This window comes from Eriocheir sinensis, chromosome 48 (genome assembly GCF_024679095.1).
Source record: "Eriocheir sinensis breed Jianghai 21 chromosome 48, ASM2467909v1, whole genome shotgun sequence".
Taxonomy (NCBI): Eukaryota; Metazoa; Arthropoda; class Malacostraca; order Decapoda; family Varunidae; genus Eriocheir; species Eriocheir sinensis.
This window is the reverse complement of record NC_066556.1, coordinates 8,400,084-8,415,705: the sequence shown is the minus strand read 5'-3', so window position 1 is coordinate 8,415,705 and position 15,622 is coordinate 8,400,084. Positions and strand designations below refer to the sequence as shown.

Sequence of the window (15,622 nt, the reverse complement as noted above, 5' to 3'; positions counted from 1 at the left end):
TGATGCTAGGCTATTTAGAATATTAGACTAACCATGTTATTTACATGCAACACATTCAAAATTCCTTATGTATAGACACTTGCAGAGCCAGATGTCACTTTATGTACCCGAATAAGATTAAATATGGGTATCAGAAAGGCTATGAATCGTTCGAGTATCATCAGACTATACTGTTTGATATGCAAGTTGTTCTTTCGTGTGCTTATATATATATATATATATATATATATATATATATATATATATATATATATATATATATATATATATATATATATATATATATATATATATATATATATATATATATATATATATATATATATATATATATATATATATGGTAGAAATTATCACTGCAAATCGGCACGTTTGCGGTTCATATAAAAAGACTTGATTTTTTTTTTGTATACATAATTAAACATTCAACAATATCACTGAAAATATAAAGTTGATCTTCACGCAATCGTGAACTAACAATGCGCAGGTGCCACAGACTCATATAATTATGTAAGTCTGTGGCAGGTGCCACATTTACGTTCGCGAATGGACAGATGGAATGAAACGGACTTTTTTTTTTATAGAAGTAGTAGTAGTAGTAGTAGTAGTAGTAGTAGTAGTAGTATTAATAATAATCCACACTATGCCCAGCCTCAACACTTCAACAATATAATTATGACTGATAAGAATTGTGGGCTTTACACAAAGAGGAAAATTATAATTATGAAAACATCCGCTCAAAGCAAGCAATTTAATTACTTCAGATAACACCGATGACCTATTACGGCTTACACTATACTGGCCTTGCATCAGATAACTGTATGTGTGCCGATCACTGGCCTGTAATGATCTGAACCACCGATGAGATGTTAGGGCTGTACACTATCCTAACCTTTTAACAAGCAATTCAGGACTTGATAAATAAATAGCCTACTACCGATTAACTGCCTCGGCTACTTACACAGACCTATAGTACTCGTCCAAACAGCCACGGAATCAAAGACAACAGTTATACCTACCAATGTGAGGTTAATTACGTCGCTTTACACAATAGTACTTTTCTCGAAACACGCAGTGAACTTAACGACTATCGACGAACAGTTACGAGCGGCTCCTACAACAAGGATATAGAGGTGATAACAAAACTATTACAACTAGTTACTTACGGACGGTTGTTCTCTTATTTATAATAGTACTTTTATTCGGAGCCAATTATGAGGCGCAGCTCTCAGCACTGTTAAGAGATTAGCAAATGGCTCGCGAGGGTACTTCTAGGATAAAACATGGACGTGGTAATTAAGGTTCGATAAACATTGGTATATCTATAATGGCGTAATTCAACAACACGTACTACTTTTAATAATTACCGTGCATAACTTGTCAATGGGTAGTGAGGGGTAATTGTTAGATAGCAATTAAAGTTCGATAATCATTAATATAGTAACAGGATTCAACAGCACGTAAGCTACTTCTAATACTTACATCTATTAATACTTAGATGAGAAAACACTACAGACGCACCAGAAGCCTGTCTAAAGCCTTACTAAACCAACAATCATGGTAAGTCAGGATCTGTGCGGGAGTATACAGGCCTGGTGGCGGTGGTGGTGGCGGCGGCGTGCGTGGGTGTGGCGGTGTGGCGTGTGGCTAGCGGCAGGGCGTGGGGTCAGGGGAGGCGCGGGGGGCGTGCACACTCCAGGCAGCAGACCATCAGCGCCAACGCCACGCCCGCGCCCATCACTACCAGCGCGGAGAACACCTGGAGGAAGGAGACGCGATGCAGGTCACATCCACGCCCACGCCCGCACCAACACTCCCCCCCCCCCCCCCCCAATGTACACGCCCGCCCCAGCACCCTTCCCTCCCCTCCCCCCACACACGACCACACCCACAAACACAAGCCATTATAATTTAAGGAATATCTGACCCACTCACAAACCTTAAGAGAGTTTTCGTCTATTCTTCAGCAGTCCGACGCAAATAGGCTAAGAAGTCCATTTGTGTGGGGCCCGAGCCAACTAATCTCTCTCTCTCTCTCTCTCTCTCTCTCATCCGGCTTGAGTTCCTAATTTATACTTCGGTATTTCGTTGTTTTTCTCTTCATTTCCTCTCCTTGAACCCGCCTCTCTCTCTCTCTCTCTCTCTCTCTCTCTCTCTCTCTCTCTCTCTCTCTCTCTCTCTCTCTCTCATGTTTACTAAATATTCTGTATACCGAAAGCTAGATTTGGTTGCGTTGTGGCCAGGAGACTCACTATATTGCTTTTACTTACGTTTTGCTGTGCGGGTTATGATTCAAAGTCACTGGTGTACAAGCCAACATAAAAGTAAACTATCACTAACAAAGTCTTACTTTTTTCTTCTATTTTCACTTTTTTTTTCCTTCTACCACTATTGACATCACTTATCGCTCTTTTTACCTTTTTTTCCTTCTTCCTTTCTTATCGTTCTCACTTAATAAACATATAAACTTTTTGCTCTCCTTCTCTCCTTCCACCTTCCTGCCTCTCACTACACTAACCCAGATGTTTCTCAAGAGTTGGCAACATCCGAAGCAGCAGTAAAGAGAGCGAACGATCGAAGCATCTCTGAACTAATCGAAACTCCTTGAACGACCTCTTTTCCTCTGTTAGCTCGTTAATTTTTTGTTTGATAAATAAAACTTACTTAATATTACCTTCCCTACTCCTATAATGAGAGAGAGAGAGAGAGAGAGAGAGAGAGAGAGAGAGAGAGAGAGAGAGAGAGAGAGAGAGAGAGAGAGAGATCTTTTTAATATTGCTTTCTCATTAATTTTAGGTTTAATCGCTGAAACTTACTTATTGTCACCTTCTCTACTACTACCATATACGCCTCCGTGGTCTAGTGGTCAACGTACGTGCCTGGCTCCTACTCCGCGGGCGCCACACCGGGTTCGAATCTCGGCCCGGGCAGTCGGTGTGCGGCTCATCTAGCGGGTAGGTCGATAAATGGGTATCTGGGGAAAGCTGGGGAAGGTAAACTGTACCATTCCTGATTCTCACATTGACACATGTCCCGGGGTAAATTGGTCCTTACCTACCACAGGCTCAAATGGCCAACGACTCGGAGATGAGCACTGCGGCAACGCGAAGCTATAGCGTATGCACTCACCTTTATCTTACCACTACCATGAGAGAGAGAGAGAGAGAGAGAGAGAGAGAGAGAGAGAGAGAGAGAGAGAGAGAGAGAGAGAGAGAGAGAGCGTACCTCCATCATTTGAATACTGTGGTAGGCGGTGAGGGTGGCGGCGGAGGGGCAGGGCTGGGCGCTCCACCACTTCTGTCGCAGCTTCTCCGTGATGCCGCTCTCGCTCATGAGGGACAGGCTACACACACACACACACACACACACACACACACAGGAAAAGGACAAGTGGGAATGAATGTTTATATGAGCCAAAATGGAGGGAAGGAGGGAAGGAAGGGGACACACACACACACACACACACACACACACACACACACACACACACACACACACACACAGGAGAAGGACAAATATAAAGTTAGAAAGCAAAAAGGGAAGCAAAGGATTATTTTTTCTTCTAAACTTTGCTCCTTTTTCTATCTTTATAATTTACATGAGTTTTGTTTTGTCTTATTTCTTTTAACTTTACAAATGGAGTCTGCGGTCAATAATCACATTGTTAATTTACTCACAAAAAAATGGACTACATACAGACAACCTTGAATATAACTGTGTGTGTGTGTGTGTGTGTGTGTGTGTGTGTGTGTGTGTCCTTACTAGTGGTTGAAGGCGGGGAGCAGCGGAGAGCCTTGGGGCAGGGCGATGGAGCTCATGGTGGGGAAGAGCCTCTGTTTGAGCAGCACCAGGTTACAGTCCTTGCGTTGGTAGTAGTCCAGCACTGTCGAGGGAAAGGAGGGAAGGACTTTGACTGGCTGACCGACTGACTGACTGAATGAATGAATGAATGAATTACTGAACTGAATGAACTGACTGACTGACTGACTGAATGAGTGAATGAATTAATTACTGAACTGAATGTACTGACTGACTAACTGACTGGCTGACTGAGTGACTGACAGAATGAATGATTGACTCACTGACTGACCAACTGACTGACTGACTAGCTGACTGAACGGAGGTATAGATGTAAACAGTAAGGAAATACTAATGGTCAATGTGGTTAGGTTAGGTTGGGTTACAGTGAAATATGAATCAAGATGCTGAGGGAAAGACGTTGGAGCTGGTTCACGAAGACTTCATTTTGCGTCCAGCGCTGGTCGAGGAAGGACCCAATGACTAACTGACTGACTGATTGACTGTCTGGCTGATTGAATTGAGGTATAAGTGTAAATACTGAGCAATTAACGATAATGGCCAAGGTAGAATCAAGGTAGATAATTGTGATATTAGAGATAGAGATAGATAAGTAGATAAATAGAAGGAGGGATCAGAAACAAACACGAAACACATTATTTAAGGGAAAACAACAACTTGGTAAAAATAAAAATCTAAGGTAAAATAACACCACTTTCACTTTCTCCCTCCTAATAAAATAAAATACATAGTAATAAAATATATTCTCTCTCTCTCTCTCTCTCTCTCTCTCTCTCTCTCTCTCAATTAATAATATATAAACATACGGTGAAATGGAGGGAAAAACGAAGGACAGACTGACGGTATGTGTGTGTGTGTGTGTGTGTGTGTGTGTGTGTGTGTGTGTGTGTGTGTGTGTGTGTGTGTGTGTGTGTGTGTGTTCATGGGTACATACAAAAACGCCAATGGACCACACCACCCATTCCTCATTCTATTTATTCCCAATGCTGGAACCAAGCGTCTAATACACACAGCTTTTTATTTCCTTTACCTCCATTTACTTCGCGCCCTCCCCTTTTTTCCTGAGTCTGTCCTGTAAATATCGCAATAAGTCTAGCAGCAGTGGTCAGGCGGCAGGCGAGGTCATTAAATCAATCTCCTTTGTGGTCTTGGGAAGTGTTCACAACGCACGCAGCATACACACACACACACACACACACACACACACACACACACACACACACACACACATATTGAGGCCTTTATGATCTGTGTCAGTCATGGGACATAAACGCCCCACTACCCTCGCTAGTCTGCCAGCCAGCCAGTCATTCATTCAGTCAGTCGGCAAGTCCGTCAGTTAGTTACCCAGCCCGTCAGTTAGTCAGCCAGCCCGTCAGTTAGTCAGCCAGCCCGTCAGTTAGTCAGCCAGCCCGTCAGTTAGTCAGCCAGCCCGTCAGTTAGTCAGCCAGCCCGTCAGTTAGTCAGCCAGCCCGTCAGTTAGTCAGTCAGTCCGTCAGTTAGTCAGCCAGCCCGTCAGTTAGTCAGCCAGCCCGTCAGTTAGTCAGCCAGCCCGTCAGTTAACCAGCCAGCCCGTCAGTTAGTCAGCCAGTCCGTCAGTTAGCCAGTCCCTCAGCCAGTTAGTCAGCCAATTATTAGCCAGTTAGTCAGTCAGTCACGGAACAAACGACCTACCACCACTACCGTCAGTCAGTCAGCAAGTCAGTCAGCCAGTCACGGAACAAACGACCTACCACCACTACCGTCAGTCAGTCAGCAAGTTAATCAGCCAGTCAGTAAGCCAGTCAGTACAGCTCAGCCCCACACACAAGCGTTCTGTTCCCTTTTATCTTTTTTAGTCATCTTTATCATCCATCCACCTTCCCCTGGTTTGTACATTCTTAAAATTCCATCCCCAGCACCTTTTTCCACCCCTCTCTCCTCTCCACCTTCCCTCTACTGCTGTTCCTTTTCAGTCAGCTCGGTTTAGCCACTCACACGAGCTTTTTGTTCTCTTTTAACTTCTATTCTTTTTATCATCTATACTCTTTCTCTTCGTTTATACATAATTCAACATCCGTATCCTGCATGCACGTTCGATATCCCTAACAATCACTTTTTCCACCCGTCGCCCTTGTCCACTTCCCCTTCACTCCTTCCCTTTCTCCTTCCTTCTCTCCTTCCCTTTCTCATACCCTTTACCCCTGCCCTTTACTCCTTCCCTTTACTTCTGTTTCCCTTCTCCATCCCTTTCTTTTTCCCATTTTCCTTCCCTTTACACTTTCTCTCACTGCTTTCCCTTTTTTTCTTTTCTTTCTAATTTCTTTTTTCCTTCTCTTTCTCATTCTCTTTACTCCTTCCCTTTTCTCCTTTTCTTCACTCCCTCCCATTTTCCTTCCATTATTCCTTCTTTTCCTCCTTCCCTTTTTCCTCTCCTCTCTCCTTCCTTTCACTTCTTCCCTTCTCTTCCTCCTTCCCTTTTTCCTCTCCTCTCTCCTTCCTTTCACCTCTTCCCTTCTCTTCCTCCTTCCCTTTTTCCTTCCCTCTCTCCTTCCTTTCACTTCTTCCCATCTCTTCCTCCTTCCCTTTTTCCTCTCCTCTCTCCTTCCTTTCACTTCTTCCCTTCTCTTCCTCCTTCCCTTTTTCCTCTCCTCTCTCCTTCCTTTCACTTCTTCCCTTCTCTTCCTCCTTCCCTTTTTCCTCTCCTCTCTCCTTCCTTTCACTTCTTCCCTTCTCTTCCTCCTTCCCTTTTTCCTCTCCTATCTCCTTCCATTCACTTCTTCCCTTCTCTTCCTCCGCTCCTTTTTCCTTCCCTCTCTCCTTCCTTTCACTTCTTCCCTTCTCTTCCTTCTTCCCTTTTTCCTTCCCTCACTCCTTCCTTTCACTTCTTCCCTTCTCTTCCTCCGTCCTTTTTCCTCTCCTCTCTCCTTCCTTTCACTTCTTCCCTTCTCTTCCTCCTTCCCTTTTTTCCTTCCCTCTCTCCTTCCATTCACATCTTCCCTTCTCTTCCTCCTTCCCTTTTTCCTTCCCTCTCTCCTTCCTTTCACTTCTTCCCTTCTCTTCCTCCGTTCCTTTTTCCTTCCCTCTCTCCTTCCTTTCACTTCTTCCCTTCTCTTCCTCCTTCCCTTTTTCCTTCCCTCTCTCCTTCCTTTCACTTCTTCCCTTCTCTTCCTCCTTCCCTTTTTCCTTCCCTCTCTCCTTCCTTTCACTTCTTCCCTTCTCTTCCTCCATCCCTTTTTCCTTCCCTCTCTCCTTCCTTTCACTTCTTCCCTTCTCTTCCTCCTTCCCTTTTTCCTTCCCTCTCTCCTTCCTTTCACTTCTTCCCTGTCTCTTCTTCCTTCCCTTTTTCCTTCCCTCTCTCCTTCTCTCTTCAAGTATCTGAAAAAATTCAATAACGTCGATTACTCCAAATTCTTTGAACTGCAAACCAACCTAAGAACTAGAAATAACGGTTTACCCATACAGTCTAGTCGCTGTAACACAGACATCGGATGGAGTTCCTTTTCAAACCGAGTCATCCGTCACTGGAACAATCTTCCTTCAGAAGTAGTAAATGCGAATACTATCAGCTCCTTCAAATATAGAATCGACCGTCACTTCGCTGCGTCGGGAGTAAACTGAATATTGAGGTGCTTTCATCTGCTCCTCAATATCGAGGTGCTTTCATCTGCTCCTCAATGTCGGGGTGCTTTCATCTGCTCCCCAGGCCCCAAGTGGCTGTCGAGCAGATTAAATCACCAAAGCGGGCAACCTCGTATTGAGCCAATAGGCTTTCTGTTGCCTGCATTTCCATGTTTCCATGTTTCCATGTTTCCTTTCACTTCTTCCCTGTCTCTTTCTCTTATTCCTGATCCTCTTCCCTCCTCCCTCTCCTGCAATCCTTACCCACGTAGTCCCCGATGAAGGCGTAGGATCCCTGGAGCGTCCTCTGTATGGCGTCCTCGTAGGTGGACATAAGGACGCTGTTGCCGAAGGACTGAAGCTTCCGGGAGGCGGCCTGATATACCCCTGTGTCCGACATCTTCACGAAAGGAAAGAGAAAAGGATAAAATAAAAGGAACAACAAAAAACAAAGGAAAATGACAGGAGGTGGACACGAGGTATATATAAGTTCTGGGTCCGAAAATGAATAAGAAAGAGAAGCGAGAGAGAGAGAGAGAGAGAGAGAGAGAGAGAGAGAGAGAGAGAGAGAGAGAGAGAGAGAGAGAGAGAGAACACCAACGGAAGCTATAAAACCATCAATCAATCATTAAAAAGGAAGAGGACAGGAGGTGGACACTATAAACATACATTCTGGATCCGAAAACGAGTGAAAATCTGACAATAAGACAAAAAAGCTACACGTTCCTCACCTTCATGTTATCGATGTAGACCGAGCCCGTCCTGGTGCCGAACTTGTAACTGCTGGCCACCAACTCCTCCAGGTTGTTGACGGGCAGGGAGAGTCTGAAGGGAGGGGAGAAGGGAGAGAAATGGAGAGGGTATACTACCAATTTGTACGCATCTTTTCAATAGTTGCTACTTAGGGATAGGGTATGCTTGCCAATTTGTACGCATCTTTTCAATAGCTACTACTTAGGGATAGAGTATGCTTGCCAATTTGTACGCATCTTTTCAATAGTTGCTACTTAGGGATAGGGTATGCTTGCCAATTTGTACGCATCTTTTCAACAGCTACAACTTAGGGATAGGGTATGCTTGCCAATTTGTACGCATCTTTTCAACAGCTACAACTTAGGGATAGGGTATGCTTGTCAATTTGTACGCATCTTTTCAATAGCTACTACTTAGGGATAGAGTATGCTTGCCAATTTGTACGCATCTTTTCAATAGCTACTACTTAGGGATAGAGTATGCTTGCCAATTTGTACGCATCTTTTCAATAGTTGCTACTTAGGGATAGGGTATGCTTGCCAATTTGTACGCATCTTTTCAATAGTTACTACTTAGGGTTGTACGCATCTTTTCAATAGTTGCTACTTAGGGATAGGGTATGCTTGCCAATTTGTACGCATCTTTTCAATAGCTACTACTTAGGGATAGGGTATGCTTGCCAATTTGTACGCATCTTTTCAATAGCTACTACTTAGGGATAGGGTATGCTTGCCAATTTGTACGCATCTTTTCAATAGTTGCTACTTAGGGATAGGGTATGCTTGCCAATTTGTACGCATCTTTTCAATAGCTACTACTTAGGGATAGGGTATGCTTGCCAATTTGTACGCATCTTTTCAATAGTTGCTACTTAGAGATAGGGTATGCTTGCCAATTTGTACGCATCTTTTCAATAGTTGCTACTTAGGGATAGGGTATGCTTGCCAATTTGTACGCATCTTTTAATTAGCTACTCGAATCAGAATAAAAATATCTTTGGGACTTCAGCTTAAAAAAGGAATAATGCTCAGATATATTTTAAAGAGCACATATTCTCTCTCTCTCTCTCTCTCTCTCTCTCTCTCTCTCTCTCTCTCTCTCTCTCTCTCTCTCTCTCTCTCTCTCTCTCGTTAATTAAGGATTGCCCGCCCATCACTCTATTGGAAGGAAGAATTAAAACTTTCCTTGTTCTTTTACGCTGCGTACTACTGGTAAACTCCGGATCAGGCGTGTGTGTGTGTGTGTGTGTGTGTTCAAAAGTGTTAAAATCTCCGAAATATCGACGCTTTCGATATTATTTAACCTTGAATGTCCCGCAGTTTATGAACCGTATATACTAACAGAACATACGACGCCATCATGTGTGTGTGTGTGTGTGTGTGTGTGTGTGTGTGTTCCGATAAATCTATTAGCCCGCTTTCTGTTTCAACATAAACGTAAAAATAGCGACGCCGTGCAGCCCAGCAAAACGTGACGTACAGGCGAGACATATCACATTTCCATAAACAACCATCACCGCTTCGCAAACAATTGTCTCCGGGCGCAAACTTATCACCACGGCACGTCATTCTGTCTGTACAAACCCTCGCGAGTCTACATCACCCCCACTCCGTCTAACACACACACACACACACACACACACACACACATAATATCGTTCGAGGAATTTCCGAGGACGAATAACCTACCACAAGAGTGAAAGACACGCACCCATTGCATTTAGCCAACATAGTCTTACCCGGTAGCCTATCCCTTGTCTCATGTCCCTGCCTGCATATTCCTGTAAATAGATTAGTCACGCGGTCTTGCTTAGGTTAGGTTAGTCAAGGATTAGGTTAGATTATAATAGTTTTAGCCACATCAGTACTTTTGGTAGGGAAGTATACTGAGGAGGATTACTTTGTTAGTTTGTAAGCCACGACCCTTGCGCTCTCACGGTTCAGAGGCTCGGGGAGGTGCCAATCATGTAGACACTTCGGAAATCTACGTTCCTGCCCGCTATTCCGTACACGTTTTCGATATTCAATGGGAAAAGCCGGCAGAAGGATAACTCTATCAAGTGTGGGTGTGTTGGAGAATGTCAGCCTGGTACTCGACGATGGTGAATCAAGGGTGAGTCCAAGGCCAAGAAAATGGGTTGACCTCTCTTCCTTGGCCCTGGGTGAGTCTGCCCGCTTACTTGGTGACGGTGAAGTGTGAGACGAGGTTGGAGGTGTAGGCGGCGTACAGGATGACGGCGGACACCCACACCACGCCGAACACCGACCGGGCCACGCCACTGCTCGGCACCACGTCCTGTCCTGCAAGCCCGATCACAAGCGTAACATATAAGCCCGTCCTTCCTCTGTCTGTATTCCCTCCTGCCTGCGACTTAAAAGCTTTCCTGAATGACCCAACACAAGATTAATACATAAAACCCGTCCTTCCTTTGTCTGTAATCCCTCCTCCCTGCGACTTAAAAGCTTTCCTGAATGACCAAACACAAGAATAACATAAAACCCGTCCTTCCTCTGTCTGTATTCCCTCCTGCCCGCGACTTAAAAGCTTTCCTGAATGACCCAACACAAGAATAACATAAAACCCGTCCTTCCTCTGTCTGTATTCCCTCCTGCCCGCGACTTAAAAGATTTACTGAATGACCCAACCCAAGATTAATACATAAAACCCGTCCTTCCTCTGTCTGTATTCCCTCCTGCCCGCGACTTAAAAAGATTTACTGAATGACCCAACACAAGATTAATACATGAAACCCGTCCTTCCTCTGTCTGTATTCCCTCCTGCCTGCGACTTAAATGCTTTCCTGAATGACCCAACACAAGATTAATACATAAAACCCGTCCTTCCTCTGTCTGTATTCCCTCCTGCCTGCGACTTAAAAGATTTACTGAATGACCCAACACAAGATTAATACATAAAACCCGTCCTTCCTCTGTCTGTATTCCCTCCTGCCCGCGACTTAAAAGATTTACTGAATGACCCAACACAAGATTAATACATAAAACCCGTCCTTCCTCTGTCTGTATTCCCTCCTGCCCGCGACTTAAAAGCTTTCCTGAATGACCCAACACAAGAATAACATAAAACCCGTCCTTCCTCTGTCTGTATTCCCTCCTGCCTGCGACTTAAAAGATTTCCTGAATGACCCAACACAAGATTAATACATAAATCCCGTCCTTCCTCTGTCTGTGTTTCCTTCTGTCTACGACTTAACCCTATTCGTTCCGACCCGGGCCACATTTGCCCCCCCCTGAGGATTTTTGTCAAAACGATCATTTTTTTTTTATTACCAAGTTTAAAAGAAAAACAGACCTACTGATAAACGTAGAAAATACCGTAGATTAAGATGCGATATCAAAAATAACCATAGGAGCCTCCGTTATCTTGCTAAACACGAATATTTAGAAACACCGACGCGAATCATTTTGAAGCACGGCGATACGCTGTGAAAAAAAAACCAACGTTCAAACGCCTCCGGATGACGATATTATTACTGTTATAAGTATTAATATACCTGTATTGTATAGTGCTATACTGCATGTTCTGCATCTTTTATGTTAACAAAGCTTTAGCTGATACACTAAACAGACCAACAAACAAGCTAGCTGTAATAAAAACTTAATAAAAACGTACACAGCCCGCTGTGTACGAGAGTTATTCAACGGCAGTTGGCGACACGAGCTTGTGATTGCGGCGAGGCGATGACGAATTATGGCACATACAATACTTATTTTGACACTACCATAAGGTGATAACTGTGTCTCGTACATATGTTAATTTCTTGTACTTTGGCCAGACAATTCCTATATATAGCTAATAAAGAAAAAACGTACGTGCTTGGAGTCATAGGCTATTTGACCGTTTGAACCTAGCTCCCTCTCTTCCATCTTTCATAGATATATATATATATATATATATATATATATATATATATATATATATATATATATATATATATATATATATATATATATATATATATATATATATATATATATATATATATAACCAGGCAACAATGATAATACCCAAAATAATATCAGTGCCAGTGTCACTTGCTGCGAAATATTCATGTCATTCATATTCAGTTCCTTTCAATATAAGCAAATATACTCTTATCGGCAAAAAAAATTTAGCGTAATAAAAAATACTATGAAAGATGGAAGAGGGGAGCTAGGTTCAAACGGTCAAATAGCCTATGACTGGCCTCTCTCTCTCTCTCTCTCTCTCTCTCTCTCTCTCTCTATATATATATATATATATATATATAAAAAATACTATGAAAGATGGAAGAGGGAGCTAGGTTCAAACAGTCAAATATCCTATGACTGGCCTCTCTCTCTCTCTCTCTCTCTCTCTCTCTCTCTCTCTCTCTGACACTTATCATCAACGCCACCAACACGAACACCAACAACACCACAAAAATCATCATCACCACCATCATCATCACCACCATCATCATCACCACCATCCTCACCAGCATCACCACCACCATCATCACCACCATCATCATCATCACCATCATCATCACCATCATCATCACCACCATCATCACCACCACCATCATCACCACCATAATCATCACCACCATCATCATCACCACCATCATTATCACCACCATCATCATCACCACCACCATCATCACCACCACCATCATCACCACCATAATCATCACCACCATCACCATCATCACCATCATCACCACCATCATCATCACCACCATCATCACCATCATCACCATCATCACCACCATCATCATCACCACCATCACCATCACCACCATAATCATCACCACCATCACCATCATCACCATCATCACCACCATCATCATCACCACCACCATCATCACCACCATAATCATCACCACCATCACCATCATCACCATCATCACCACCATCATCATCACCACCATCATCACCATCATCATCACCACCACCATCATCACCACCATAATCATCACCACCATCACCATCATCACCATCATCATCACCATCATCATCACCATCTTCATCATCACCATCATCACCATCATCATCACCACCATCATCATCACCACCATCATCACCACCACCATCATCACCACCATCATCATCACCACCATCATCACCACCATCATCATCACCACCATCATCATCATCATCACCACCATCATCATCACCACCATCATCACCATCATCACCATCATCACCACCATCATCATCACCACCATCACCATCATCACCGAAAAGGAGGAAGAAGAGGATGAAGAAGAGGAAGAGGAAGAAGAGGAGGAAATAGAGGAAGAGGAGGGAGAGGAGGAAGAAGAAGAGGAAGGAGAGGAAGATGCAGAAGAGGAGGAAAAAGAGGAAGAAGAAAAGGAAGAGGAAGAAGAAGAGGTAGGGGAGGAAAAGGAGGAAGAAGCTAGAAGAGGAAGAAGAAGAGGACGAGAAGCTAGGAAGAAGAGGAGGAAAAGAGGGAAGGGGACAATAAGGAGGAAGACTAGGAAGAGTAGGAAGAAGAGGAAGAAAAGGAGGAAGAGGATGAAGAAGAGGAAGAGGAAGAAGAGGAGGAAATAGAGGAAGAGGTGGGAGAGGAGGAAGAAGAGAAAGAGGAAGAGGAGGAAGAAGAAGAGCAAAATCAAGAAAAAGGAAGAAGAAGATGAGAAGGAAGAAGAAAAGGAAGAGTGAGAGGAAGAATGAGGAAGAAGAGTAGGACGAGAAGCTAGGAAGAGGAGGAAAAGTAGGAAGCTGAGGAAGAGGAAAGGAAAAGAAGAAGAGGAAGAGGAGGAAGAGGAGAAGAAGAGGAAGAGGAAGAAGAAGAAAGGAGGAAGATGAGGAAGGATAGGAGGAAGAGCAGGAAGAAGAGTAAGAGGAAGAAGAGGAGGAAATAGAGGAAGAAGAGGAGGAGGAGGAAGAACAGGAAGAGGAGGAAGATGAAGAAGAAGAGGAAGAAGGAAGGGAAGAGGAAGAAGAGGAAGAGGCAGAAGAAACGGAAGAGGAAGAAAAGAGGCGAGAACCTGGAGAAAAGGAAAAGGAGGAAAAGGAGGAAGAAGAGGAAGAGGAAGAATAAAAGGAGAAGGAGAAGAAGAAGAGGAAGAAGAAGAAGAGGAAGAAGAAGAAGAAAAGAAGGAAGAATAGGAAGAGGAGGAAGAAGAAGAAAAGAAGGAAGAATAGGAGGAAGAGGGAGAAAAGGATTTTATTTCTTGAGAGTTTCTTTTCACTCATTATTCACTATTGCTTTACACCATTGATTAGGTTGCAGTACTTAGTGTTCACGAGCGTTATTGTTGTTCAGAAAAATCAATACGATGCTGGCTATACGAGCGCGAAAAATCTCAAGGGGTCGGAACGTATAGGGTTAAACGCTTTCACGACAACACTCCATCTGATATTGGCTCTACTGCATGGGTAATCTACGTATCCTCTATATTCATGAGCAACGGTAGCATGCAGTGGAAAACAACAGCAATAATATCAACGCGCGTGACTGGAATATTCGGTAATTGCAGTGCTGAGCCATAAAAGAGAAGGGGGAGGGTGCTTCTCTCTCTATATTTATCTGTCAATCTATCCATCTATCTATCTTTACCTTGCTGCATTAGGACCGTGGACGCGAACCAGACACCATCAAGGAAGGAACGGGGTAGATCTTCCTCGTTTTTCCTTCGTTTCTCCTCCTCCTCCGCCTCCTTCCCCTTCATCGACAGCGTGGTAGTCCAGCTGTCCGCCATGGTCCAGAGACGCGTGGTTGCGGCCTGAGGCGAGAGAGAGCGAAGAATGGGATTAAAGAAGGCGGTCTTAGGATATTTGTGGCAAGAAGGGGGTGAGGAATTTTTTTTTTATATATTTTTTTTTACAGCAGAGGAGACAGTGCAAGGGCGTAAAAGAAAAACAATTATGAAAAAAAAGCTCGCGACTTACAGCTCCTAAATAGCATAATGGCTCCTCATAGCAATGGAAGCAGTCCAAGGGCAAAAAACAATAAAGAAAAGTCCGATAATCTCTGTCTGATCAAGAGTACAGAACGAATGACCAGAGAAGATGCAAGGAAGGCGGTCTTGGGATGCATATGGCAGGAAGGTATACTGTCTCATTTTCTGGTTTGTCAAAGAGCGAACATAAAAAAGGTGAAGGGACTAAAATTTGATCATTGACGTACTCCAGTTTCTTGTATTTTCCCTTTTGGGCGTGTGTCCATCTTTATGAAAACGATATTATGAAAGAACGTATTATTTCTTGGATTCACTTATGACAAAATGTAATATTAAGACCCAGTTTGTAAAAGAGCGAACATAAAAAGGTGAAGGGAACTAAAATTTTATCATTGACGTACTCCAGTTTCTTTTATTGTCCCTTTTGGTCGTGTGCCCATCTTTATGAAAACGATATTATGGAAGAAGATGGTCAAAACGTATTATTTCTTGGATCCACATATGACAGACTGTAATACTAAGACCCAGTTCCTGAAATGTTAT

General features: G+C 43.4%; 1 protein-coding gene across 2 annotated transcripts in view; it reads right to left on the bottom strand.

The window, feature by feature from the left end:
• Window positions 1-611: 611 nt before the first annotated feature.
• LOC126981542 (uncharacterized) overlaps window positions 612-15,622 on the bottom strand; it is a 40,851-nt gene continuing 25,840 nt past the window's right edge. For both annotated transcript variants that reach the window (XM_050832746.1, XM_050832745.1), the window contains 7 exons: window positions 14,737-14,902; window positions 10,352-10,472; window positions 8,151-8,244; window positions 7,684-7,819; window positions 3,763-3,883; window positions 3,226-3,343; window positions 612-1,759 (listed from right to left, as the gene is read on the bottom strand). In XM_050832746.1, coding sequence (XP_050688703.1) covers window positions 1,667-1,759; window positions 3,226-3,343; window positions 3,763-3,883; window positions 7,684-7,819; window positions 8,151-8,244; window positions 10,352-10,472; window positions 14,737-14,902 — 849 coding nt within the window. In that variant the 3' untranslated portion in view covers window positions 612-1,666. The remainder of the gene's footprint in view (window positions 1,760-3,225; window positions 3,344-3,762; window positions 3,884-7,683; window positions 7,820-8,150; window positions 8,245-10,351; window positions 10,473-14,736; window positions 14,903-15,622) is intronic.